This window comes from Chiloscyllium plagiosum, unplaced genomic scaffold, assembly GCF_037043375.1.
Source record: "Chiloscyllium plagiosum isolate Xiang-an unplaced genomic scaffold, Cpla_swu_hap1 HiC_scaffold_17, whole genome shotgun sequence".
NCBI classification, from domain to species: Eukaryota; Metazoa; Chordata; class Chondrichthyes; order Orectolobiformes; family Hemiscylliidae; genus Chiloscyllium; species Chiloscyllium plagiosum.
In genome coordinates this window covers 75,861,580-75,874,306 of record NW_028270155.1, presented here as the reverse complement: position 1 = coordinate 75,874,306, position 12,727 = coordinate 75,861,580, and the positions used below count along the sequence as shown (strand labels likewise).

Below are 12,727 nucleotides of genomic sequence, written 5' to 3'. Positions count from 1 at the left end.
TTCACATTCAGCCCAAGGAAGCAACCATCAATGAAAACAATTCGAACAAAGTGGTCAGCACCTCTGCTATTTATCATAGTTCAATAAGACTGTTATTGAAATAAACTCAGATGCTACATTTTTCTCAAAGAATTATGGAAAGTGTACTTAAGTAAGCAAAGTACGAGTTTATATCTAAGGTCATGATTGTTCTAGTAGCAGCATGCTAATGAACACAATTTGGATTGCACCCAAAATTGGTTGGTGGCATCAGAAGATTTCAATGGCCTAAACAAACAATGATCTGAAGCACAACAGTCAGGGGCACTAAAATACAAGCAGGATAAATGTGCATGTTTGACCTAAGGTAGACAAGTCCCCAGGTCCAGATGGGATCTATCCCAGGTTACTCAGGGAAGCGAGAGAGGAAATAGCTGGGGCCTTAACAGATATCTTTGCAGCATCCTTGAACATGGGTGAGGTCCCGGAGGAGTGTAGAATTGCTAATGTTGTCCCCTTGTTTTAAGAAGGGTAGCAGGGATACTCCAGGTAATTATATCTGGTGACCCTCATGTCAGTGGTAGGAAAGCTGCTGGAAAAGATACTGAGGGATAGGATCTATTTACATTTGGATGAAAATGAGCTTATCAGTGATTGGCAACATGGTTTTGTGCAGGGAAGGTTATACCTTACCAATTAAATAGAATTTGTTGAGGAAATGACAAAGTTGATTGATGAGGGAAGGACTGCAGATGTTACTTCAGTAAGGAATTTGATAAGGTTTCCCATTATATGCTGATGAAGAAAGTGAAGTCGCATGGGGTCCAGGGTGTTCTGATTAGATGGATAGAGAACTGGCTGGGCAACAGGAGACAGAGATTAGTAGTGGAAGGGAGTTTCTCAAAATGGAGAACTGTGACCAGTGGTGTTCCACAGGGATCCATGTTAGGACCACTGTTATATGTGATATATCATAAATGATCTGGAGGAAGGTATATGTGGTCTGATTAGCAAGTCTGCAGATGACACTAAGATTGGTGGAATAGCAGATAGTGAAAGGGACTGTCAAAGAATGCAACAGAATATAGATAGATTGGAGAGATGAGCAGAGAAATGGCCAATGGAGTTCAATTCGGGCAAATGCGAGATAATGCGTTTTGGAAGATCCAGTTCAAGAGCAAATTATACGGTAAATGGAAAAGTCCTGGGGAAAATTGATATACAGAGAACTCTGGGTGTTCAGATCCATTGTACCGAGGGTGGCAACGCAGGTCGATAGTGGTGAAGGCAGCATACGGCATGCTGTCCTTCATCGGACAGGGTATTGAGTACAAAAGTTGGCAGGTCATGTTACAGTTGTAACAGTTTTGTTTCGGCCACATTTGGAACACTGTGTACAGTTCTGGTCGCCACATTACCAACGGATGTGGATGCTTTGGAGAGGGCATAGGAGAGGTTTACCAGGATGTTGCCTGGTATGAAGGGAGTTTGCTATGAAGAGAGGTTGAGTAGATTAGGACTATTTTCATTAGAAAAGTGGAGTTTGAGGGGGGACCTGACTGAGGTCCACAAATCATGAGGTATAGACAGGGTGGATAGCAAGAAGTCTTTTTCCCCAGAGTGGGGGCTCAATTACTAGGGATCACGATTTCAAGGTGAGAGGGGAAGTTTAAGGGAGATAGCCGCGGAAGGTTCTGTACACAGAGGGTGGTGGGTGCCTGGAACATGTTGCCAGTGGAGGTGGTAGAGACGGGCATGATAGCATCAATTAAGATGTATCTGGACAGATACGTGAATGGGCAGGGAGCAGAGGGATACAGATCCTTGGAAAATAGGTGACAGGTTCAGATTGAGGATCTGGATCGGTGCAGGCTTGGAGGGCCTGTTCCTATGCTGTAATTTTCTTTGTTCTTTGAAATCATGTCTAACAAATTTGATTAAATTCTTTAAGGAGATGATTAGATGTGTAGATGAGAGCAATGCAGTTGATTAATTACAAGGACGTCAGTAAGGCTTTTGACAAGGTCTTGCACAACAGACTGGCTAAGAAGTTAACAGCCCATGGGATCCAGGGCAATTTGGCAAACTGAATCCAAAATTGGTGCAGCACAGGAAGCAGAAGATGAAGGTTGATGGGTATTTTTGTGTCTGGGGACCTGCGTCCAGAGGCATACCACAGGGTTCAGTGCTGAGTCCCCTGTTGTTTGTACTGTACATTAATGAATGAGACAAGATTGTAGGAGGAATGATCAGTAAGTTCACTGATGAAACAAAAATTTGTGTTGCAGTGCAGTGAGGAAGAAAGTCTTAGACTCAAAGATGATGTGATTGGTCGAACAATAGCAAATGGAATTTAACTCTGAAAAGTATGAGATGATGCATTTTGGAAGAACTAACCGGCAAGACAACACACATTGATGGAAGTACAGAGGATCAGAGGTTCCTTAGTCCATGTATCCTTGAAGGCAGCAGGATAGTGGATAAGGGGATTAAGAAGGCATATGGATTACTTGCCTTTGTTCACCAAGGCACTGAATACAACAGAAAGGAAGGTATGACAGGGCTGTGTATGCTAGTTAGGCCACAGATTGAGTACAAGCTGTCACTCTCATTGCCATACCACAGGAAGGATGGGATTGTGTTCGAGAGGGTGCAGAAGAGATTCACTATGTTGACTGGGCTGGAGTAATCCACCTATGAACAGAGACTAGAAAGGCTGGAGTTAATTTTTGCAAAGCAGAGAAGAATGAGGGGAAATCTGATTGAGGTAAAACAAAGAATAAAGGACAGTACGCACAAGAACAGGCCCTTCAACAAGCCTGCGCTGACACGATGTCTTTCTAAACTAAAAACTTTTTGTCTTCACACTGTCCACACCCCTCTATTCCCTGCCTATTGTATATATCTGTCAAGACACCTCTGAAATGTTGTTGTTGTATCTGCCTCCACCACTTCCTCTGGCAGTGCATTCCAGTCACTTACCATCCTGTGTGTAAAAACAAAACCTGCTTCTCGCACCTCCTTTAAACTTACCCCCTTTTACCTTAAACTATATCCCCTAGTAACTGACATCTCTACCCTGGGAAAAAGACTCTGACTATCTTTTCTGTCCATGCCTTTCAATTTTGTAAACTTCTATCAGGTCACCCCTTAGCCTCCAACATTCAAGTGAAAACGAACTAGGTTTGTCCAACCACTTCTCACAATACTCTCCTAATGAGGTAACTTCCTGGTAAACCTTCTCTGTACCCTCTCCAAAACTCCAGTAGTGTGGTGGCCAGAGAAGTACACAATATTCCAAATGTGGCCCAACAATCAGAGTTACAACATGACTTGCCATTGTTTATATCTACGTCCTAACTGATGAAGGCAAGCTTACCACATCACATGCCTTCTTGGACAGAGGTCTCCGATCCCAAAATTACTCTTCTTTCATCCTCTGCTTCCTGCCACTACACCAATTTTGAATCCAATTAGCCAAACTGCCCTGGATCCCATGGGCTCTCAGCTTCTTAACCAGTCTGCCATGCAAGATCTTGTCAAAAGCCTTACTGAAGTCCATGTAAATTAATCAACTATTCTATTCCCACCTACACGCCTAGTCATCTCTTTGAAAAATTCAGTCAAATATATTAGACACGGTTTCCCCTCACAAAGCCATGCTTACCAAGCCTTCTTGAGCATCTTACCCACTTGTGTTGCCACTTTCAGGGAACTATGGACCTGTAAGCCTAGATCCCTAGAAAACAGTTGACATTTCGGGTCCAGTGTTTTCACTTAGAATAACTAGACGCTTGATGACTGACACAGACACAATGGGCCAAAGGGCCTCCTTCTTTATTGTAAAAACTCTGTGACTGTAGCTTTGGACACCTAGTCCTCCTCTCCTGATCCAGATTTCTGTTATCACTATAAAATCATATTTCCACGCGGCAATCTGCATGTGTAACTCCCCAGTATTATTTAGTATATGCTATGCATTCACACACATATTTAGATGTCATTACTTTCTCCCTCACTCTGTCTTCACCTATTCACTTTCTGTCCTCTCTACTAATGCTAATTGTCTCTTAGTATTTTGGCATTAACTTGTAAGTTTTTCTTCAGGTTCTCACATCCCTGTCAGCTTTGTATAAACCCTGCCCAACAGCACAGCAAAACATCCTGCAAGGATCTCAGGCCTAGCACTATTTTGGTGCAACATGTTTTACTTTTCCAGATGCCATCTTCTCCAGGGTCAGTACCAGTGGTCCAATATTCTGTACCATTTTTCCAGTTATACATTCATCTGTCTTATTTTCCCATTTCTTTTCTCACTTTTACCTGACACTGAGAGTAATTTGGACATTACTACATTTGAGGACCTGTTTACTGATTTTATATGCAGCTCTCCAAATTCTGATTGGAGGACCGCAATGCCCCTTCCTATCTAGGTCTTTGGTACAAATGTGGACCATGATCTCTGTCTGTTCACCCTCTCCAAGAAGCATGTCCTGCATTGCCTCAGTGACATTCTATCATGTAGGGTCACATCTCTGAAAGACCTGTCCATTCTTCTTATCAATGAATCCTCCATTACTATTGCTCTTCTTACTCCACTTTTCTACAGCCAAGATGCTCATGGTGGCACAAATCTGGCTGTGACTATACTACCTTGAGGAGCCAGCTCCTTTACCAGGTTCAAAAACAGAGCTGGATGTCAGGACACTCTAGCACTTGTTATCTTCTTCTCTTGAACCACCTCTCTTAATGTCGTATTGAGATAGCAGTCAGTTTTGCAGATGTGTCACAGTGACTCCAGCGGTGACGCAACCTCTGAAACTCTGAGCTCATGTTTCTACATGAGGTCTTCTTGGACAACGGTAGGGTCCATGGCCTCCCACACATAATAGGCCTCACATTCTACCAACAGAGCTGTGCTGCCTTGCCTTTAATTGATTTCCCTTACTTTATTCGGCTTTGGATTACATGTATTACTTTGTTGTATTAGCCCTTGTTTTTGGCATTTTTCAGTTAATTCCAAATAAAGCTGTTTCTTTAAAAATAACGTGCTTGTCTAACTTACAGCAATTGAAAGACAGTTCGCAATGGCAAATTCTGGCCAACAAATTAGCTTATGTGATTTCATTTTTTGCTTAACATGGGAAAGGTTTATAGCTTTCTTCTGCAAACTAAAACAATTGTAAATTTTAAATTGAAGACTGATATTGGATATCCTAAAGTGTTAAGGATATGGACCAAAGACCTGATGTTAGATTACAGCTCAGCCAAAAATCTCAGTAAACAGTAGAGTGGCAGAACTGCTTCATAAAATTGGTCATCTTCGGTTTTTATCTTGTGACTATTAGTTGTCATTTGTTGCCTGGTTTCAATACTTTAACAACATGTGTATAAATACTTGAATTTAGTGGAGGTGGTACAATTTTCCAAAGTAATTCAAGTCTACTCGAGTTGTGACAGAAATAATAGAGGTATAGAAGCTCCCTCTTCTAAATAGCAAATGTGTTTTTCTCCCCTGACATGGAATGAACTCAAGAAGTCATTGCTGATACACATGCAGAACCAAATCATTAGTTTACTGCTTTAATGCTATTTTGAAACAATTGAGTAAATCCTAAACTGCAGGATATATCTGGTCATAGGTGTTTATTGCAAAACCATAACTTTATGAACCATTCTTAGAACAGTATAGCATTGTTGCAGATACACTCAAAGTATTTCCTACATATCCCACAGTAGGTGGCAAATCAATCACAAACAGCCTATACATTTGTTATCAATTACCTTCTCAACTCTGAAGTTCAAGTGCATTGGTGAAAGCTCTAGGACAGGGGCAATGAACTCACAGTGTACATTCACTCTCATTATTCTCTGCTTGCCAGACTGCTGACCGATAATAGCATCACATATGAGCTGTCCATCGACAACCTGCAGAGTAACAAATGGTGACAATGAGAAATGTTAAGAGATTCTGGCAGAAACAACTTGGAGTTGGTCACATGGTGATTCAATTAGTTTTGGATTCAAGGATGTGATAGCTTGAGTGTTTTCATATTCCAAAGGAAAGAAACAGACCTATTTCACCATACCTAAGTTGTCTGTCGACCAAGACTTCTATAACCTGATTCTCTGTGACCCAAACCTTCCGCAATTTTCAGCTGGGTTGCAGGAGACAGATTGTATAAGTTGTGGTATTCAATTCACTTGTGCTGGTCAATTTCTGAGACCAGGTGTTAACTAGAAATTAATTTCTGTGTTAAGCATCCAGATAAGCTCCACACGCTCTCAGACAAGTCTCTGACACTGATATCAGTTTGACATGCTTACAGCATGTGTTCAACCATTGTTTCTCAGCACCCACACCCCACAGGCTTGACAATAGCACACAAAACAGTCTATAGATAATTAAGCAGGAGGATGAGAAGCTAAATTGTAGTTCAAGTATAGAGAAGGTTGAGGGTAGTGAGGTCAGAAATAAGGTTTCAAGGTCTGAAGAGGGCACCAGCAAGCAAGAAGTAGGTTTGAAGTGTGTCTACTTCGACGCCACAGCATCCAGAATAAGGTAGGTGAAATTGCAGCAAGGGTTGGTATCTGGACTTTGATGTTGTGACCATTTCAGAGACATGGATAGAGCACGGACAGAAATAGTTGTTGCAGGTTCTGGGATTGAGATGTTTCAGTAAGAACAGAGAAGATGGTAAAGGGTGGGGGTGGGGGGTTGGCAATGTTAGTCAAGGACAGCAGAAAGGACATTTGAGGACTCGTCTGCTGAGGTAACATGGGCTGAGGTTAGAAACAAAAAAGGAGAGGTCACCCAGTTGGGGGTTTTCAAGAGGCCTCCAGAAATATCAAGGAAAGGATAGCAAAGATGATTCTCCACAGCAGCAAGTGTGACAGGGTAGTTGTTATGGGTGGAGTAAGTGAGAGCTGAAAATGTGTTGCTGGAAAAGCGCAGCAGGTCAGGCAGCATCCAAGGAACAGGAGAATCGACGTTTCAGGCATAAGCCCTTCCTCAGGAATATGGGTGACTATAACTTTCCAAATATTGACTGGGAATACGATACTTCAAGTACTTTAGATGGATCAGTTTTTGTTAGTGTGTGCAGGAGGGTTTCCTGACAGAGTATGTGGACAGGCCAAAAAGGAGCAAGGCCATTATTAGATTTGGTACTGGGCAATGAACCCATCCAGTTGTTAGATTTGGAGGTGGATGGGCACTTTGGTGATAGTGACCATAATTCAGTTATGTTTATTTTAGCAATGGAAAGGGATAAGTATATACTACAAAGCAAGACGTATAGCTCGGAAAAAGGCAATTACTATGCGATTAGGCACGATTTAGAATGCATAGGATGGGGAAGGAAACTTGCAGGGGATGGGCACAATTAAAATGTGGAGCTTATTCAAGGAACAGCTACTGCGGGTCGTTGATAAGTATGTACCTGAGGGGAAGGGAAGTAGGTGTTAAGTGCGGGAGCTGTGGTTTACTAAGGAAGTTGAATCTCTTGTCAAGAGAAAGAAGAAGGCTTATGTTAGGATGAGATATGAAGGCTCAGTTAGGGCGATTGAAAGTTACAAGTTAGCCAGGAAAGACCTAAAGAGAGAGATAAGAAGAGCCAGGAGGGGACATGAGAAGTTGTTGACAGATAGGATCAAGGAAAACCCTAAGGCTTTCTATAGGTATGTCAGGAATAAAAGAATGACTAGAGTAAGATCACGGCCAATCAAGGACGGTCTTGGGAAGTTGTGCATGGATTCAGAGGAGATAGGGGAAGCACTAAAGGAATATTTTTTTGTCAGTATTCATACTAGAAAGAGACAACATTGTCGAGAGGAATACTGAAATACAGACTAATAGACTAGACGGGATTGATGTCCATAAGGAGAGGTGGTAGCAATTCTGGAAAGTGTGAAAGTAGGTAAGTCCTTTTGGCTGGATGGGATTTATCCTGGGATTCTCTGGGAAGCCAGGGAGGGGATTGCAGAGCCTTTGGCTTTGATCTTTATGTCATCATTGTCTACAGGAATAGTGCCAGAAGACTGGAGGATAGCAAATGTTGTCCCCATGTTCAAGAAGGGGAGTAGAGACAACCCTGTTAATTATAGACCAATGAGCCTTACTTCGGGTGTGGGCAAAGTTTTGGAAAGGATTATAAGAGATAGGGTTTAATAATCATCTAGAAAGGAATAAGTTGATTAGGGATAGTCAACATGGTTTTGTGAAGGATAGGTCGTGCCTCACAAACCTTATTGAGTTCTTTGAGAAGGTGACCAAACAGGTGGATGAGGGTAAAGCGGTTGATGTAATGTATATGGATTTCAGTAAAGTGTTTGATAAGGTTTCCCATGGTAGGCAATGCACAAATACGGAGGCATGGGATTGAGGGTGATTTGGTGGTTTGGATCAGAAATTGGCTCGCTGAAAGAAGACAAAGGGTGATGGTTGATGGGAAACGTTCAGACTGGAGTTAGTTATTCGTGGTGTACCACAAGCATCTGTTTTGGGCCCACTGCTGTTTGTCATTTTTATAAGTGACCTGGTTGAAGGCATAGAAGGATGGCTTAGTAAATTTGCGAATGACACTAAGGTCGGTAGAGTTGTAGATAGTTACGAAGGATGTTGTAGGTTACAGAGCGACATAGATAAGCTGCAGAACTGCGTTGGGAGGTGACAAATGGAGTTTAATGCAGAAAAGTGAGAGGTGATTCACTTTGGAAGGAGTAACAGGAATACAGAGTACTGGGCTAATAGTAAGCATCTTTGCAGTGTAGAAGAACAGAGATATCTCGGTGTCCATGTACAAAGATCCCTCAAAGTTGCCACCTGAGTCAATAGGGCTGTTAAGAAGGCATACTGTGTGTTAGCTTTTATTAGTGGAGGGATTGAGTTTCGGAACCATGAGGTCATGCTGCAGCTGTACAAAACTCTGGTGCAGCCGCACTTAAGAGTATTGTGTGGAGTTCTGGTCACCGCATTTGAGGATGAATGTGGAAGCTTTGGAAAGGGTGCAGAGGAGATTTACTAGGATGTTGCCTGGTATGAGGGAAGGTCTTACGAGGAAAGGCTGAGGGATTTGAGGCGGTTTTTGTTAGCGAAAAGGAGGTTGGGAGGTGACTTAATTGACATAATAAGATAATCAGAGGGTTAGATAGGGTAGACAGTGATAGCCTTTTTCCTCGAATGGTGATGGCTAGCCCGAGGGGACATAGGGGTGATAGACAGAGGACAGATGTCCGAGGTAGGTTCTTTAGTCAGAGTAGTAGGGGCTTGGAACACACTGACTGCAACAGTAGTAGACTTGCCAACTTTAAGGGCATTTAAATGGTAATTGGTTAAACATATGGACGAAAATGGAATAGTGTAGATTAGATGGGCTTCAGGTTGGTTTCACAGGTTGGCACAACATCAAAGGCTGAAGGGCCTGTACTGCGCTGTAATGTCTATGTTCTCTACCATAATCAAACACTTCACTGACTGTCCCTCTTGCACACAAGGTTAGAGCAACTAATGTAGGAGGCAATTTATTAATATGGATAAAGAAAAGATTAGTTTACAGAAAGCGGAGGATAGACACAAAGAGGTCTTACTCGGGTTTGTAAGGTCCAGACTATACTAGTGATTTGTGTGTGGTGAAAGAACTGCAGAGTCTGAGCTTTACCAGCTGAAGCTGCATGCTGAGAGAGACATACACCTTTGTCTGATGGCAAGTTTGATTCTCTTGCTGTTCTGTCCATTTTGCACTGCAACTGTTGGATTCTCACAATAGTGACTAATTCTCCATCTAACATTCACAACGCATGCTTCACGTGCCACCTCTATACACAAGCTCTAAGTAGAAAGGAAGTCACAAAGAAACTGAGGAAATTAAACTGCATATCCAACAAGACCCAGATGGGGTGATAATTGGGCCGGATTTTTATGTACAGTTAGACCTAGGCAATTATCCACATTGTTGGGTAGATGCCAGGTTGTAACTGTACTGAAGAGCTAAGCTAGGGGAACGCCAAGTTCTGGAGCACATGTCTTCAGTACAATTGCTGGAATGTTGTCAGGGCCTGAATCCTTTGCAGTATCCAGTACCTTCATATCACTGGGGATGAATCAAATTGACTGAAGACTGGTAGGTGTGATGCTGGAAACCATCAGATCATTCACTTAGCAGTTGTGACGAAAGATTGCTTTAAATGTTTCTGCCTTATCTCTTGCACTGATGTGCTGGGCTCTTCTCTCATTGAGAATGGAGATATTTGTGGAGCTTTCTTCCCCAGTGAGTTGTTTACCTGTTCACCAGCATTCATAGCTGAAAATGTGTTCCTGGAAAAGCGCAGCAGGTCAGGCAGCATCCAAGGAGCAGGAGAATCGACGTTTCGGGCATGAGCCCTCCTTCAGGAATGAGGAGAGTGTGCCAAGCAGGCTAAGATAAAAGGTAGGGAGGAGGGACTTGGGGGAGGGGCGTTGGAAATGCAATAGGTGGAAGGAGGTTAAGGTGAGGGTGATAGGCTGGAGTAGGGGTGGGCGTGGAGAGGTCGGGAAGAAGATTGCAGGTTAGGAAGGTGGTGCTGAGTTCGAGGGTTGGGACTGAGACAAGGTGGGGGGAGGGGAAATGGAGAAATCTGAGTTCATCCCTTGTGGTTGGAGGGTTTCTAAGCGGAAGATGAGATACTCTTCCTCCAGCCGTCATGTTGCTATGGTCTGGCGATGGAGGAGTCCAAGGACCTGCATGTCCTTGGTGGAGTGGGAGGGGGAGTTGAAGTGTTGGGCTACGGGGTGGTTGGGTTGGTTGGTCTGGGTGTCCCAGAGGTGTTCTCTGAAATGTTCCGCAAGTAGGCGGCCTGTCTTCTTGCGCCCATACCTCCCCCTTACTTCCCTCCAAGGCCCCAAGGGATCCTTCCATATCCGCCACAAATTCACCTGCACCTCCACACACATCATTTACTGCATCCGCTGCACCCGATGTGGCCTCCTCTATATTTGGGGAGACAGGCCGCCTACTTGCGGAACATTTCATAGAACACCTCTGGGACACCCGGACCAACCCAACCACCCTGTTGCTGAACACTTTAACTCTCACTCCACCAAGGACATGCAGGTCCTTGGACTCCTCCATCGCCAGACCATGGCAACACGACGGCTGGAGAAAGAGCGCCTCATCTTCAGCCTAGGAACCCTCCAACCACAAGGGATGAACTCAGATTTCTCCAGTTTCCTCATTTCCCCTCCCCCCACCTTGTCTCAGTCCCAACCCTCGAACTCAGCCCAACCTTCCTAACCTGCAATCTTCTTTCTGACCTCTCCACCCCCACCCCCACTCCGGCCTATCATCCTCACCTTAACCTCCTTCCACCTATCACATTTCCAATGCCCCTCCCCCAAGACCCTCCTCCCTACCTTTTATCTTAGCCTACTCGACACATTCTCCTCATTCCTGAAGAAGCACTCATGTCCGAAACGTCGATTCTCCTGCGCCTTGGATGCTGCCTGACCTGCTGCACTTTTCCAGCAACACATTTTCAGCTCTGATCTCCAGCATCTACAGTCCTCAATTTCTCCCACCAGCATTCATAACTGGATTTGGCAGGATTGCAGAGCTTAGACCTGATACAGAGGTTATGGGATTGCTTAGCTCTGCTCACTTGTTGCTTATGCTGTTAAGCATGCAAGTAGTCCTGTTTGGTAGCTTCACCAGGTTGACTCCTCATTTTCAAGTCTGACTGCTGCTGCTCCTGGCTTGCCAAGCTGTAATCTCCATTGAACTAGGATTGATCTCCTGGCTTGATGGTAATGGTTAAGTGGGGGATATGCTGGACCATGAGATTACAGATCGTACTGGAGTACAATTCTGCTACAGAACCTTATGTCCTGTGTTGCTAGATATGTTTGAAGACTGTCCCATTTAGTAAGTGAGAATGCCACACAGCACGATGGAGAGTATTCTCCATGTGAAGGTGGCACTTTGTCTCCACAAGAACTGTGCGGGGGGGTCACACTTACCATCTTCCCGGTAGAACATTAACTGAGTTTCTAGAGTAATAGTCTAGACCATCACCTAACTCCGTGCAATCTGCAAAGACAGTGGGAGGATACAGTACAGCACATCAATGCCAACAAGGCATTAATCAAGGTCATTGACTAGTATGAGAGGAGAAATACCATATTCACAAAGTCAACAAGTCATAGAATCATCACGATCTACAGCACAGAGAAAGGCCGTTCAGCCTATCATATCCATACCGGTCAAAAACAACCCAACTAACTAAGTAACTAATAAAGCCCCATTGCTGGGACCACAAGAAATCCCAAATAGCATATTGATAAAAAAAAAACACTAAGAGATAAGTCTCTGACCTCAAAGCCAGTATCACTGTCCCGGTATTCCCTGCTGTACCATGTTCCCAGTCATGCATTCATGTGTCTCATCCTCCTATTCTATATTCACTTTCATCTGGCACTGGGAGTAATCTGGAGACTTCTACATTTGAGGTCCTACTGGCTAATTTTCTACCAACCTTCTCAAATCCTGGTTGCAAGACCATAGTCCCTCCTCCTATCTAATTTATATGTACCAACATCGACTATGATCTCCAGTTGTTCACCCTCCCCCACAATGCCCTGCAGCCACTCTGGGATTATTCTTGACTCTGGAACCAGAGAGACAACACTCCATCCAGTAGTCATATCTGCGGCCACAGAAACACCTCTTAATTCCTCTAATGAATTCCCTCCTGTACAGCTAAGCTACTCTGTGCC

General features: G+C 43.7%; 1 protein-coding gene across 1 annotated transcript in view; it reads right to left on the bottom strand.

Annotated features, from left to right (window-relative positions):
• hydin (HYDIN axonemal central pair apparatus protein) overlaps positions 1–12,727 on the bottom strand; it is a 905,740-nt gene that overhangs the window by 421,485 nt on the left and 471,528 nt on the right. Inside the window, exon 21 of the mRNA XM_043707374.2 lies at positions 5,764–5,907. Coding sequence (XP_043563309.2) covers positions 5,764–5,907 — 144 coding nt within the window. The remainder of the gene's footprint in view (positions 1–5,763; positions 5,908–12,727) is intronic.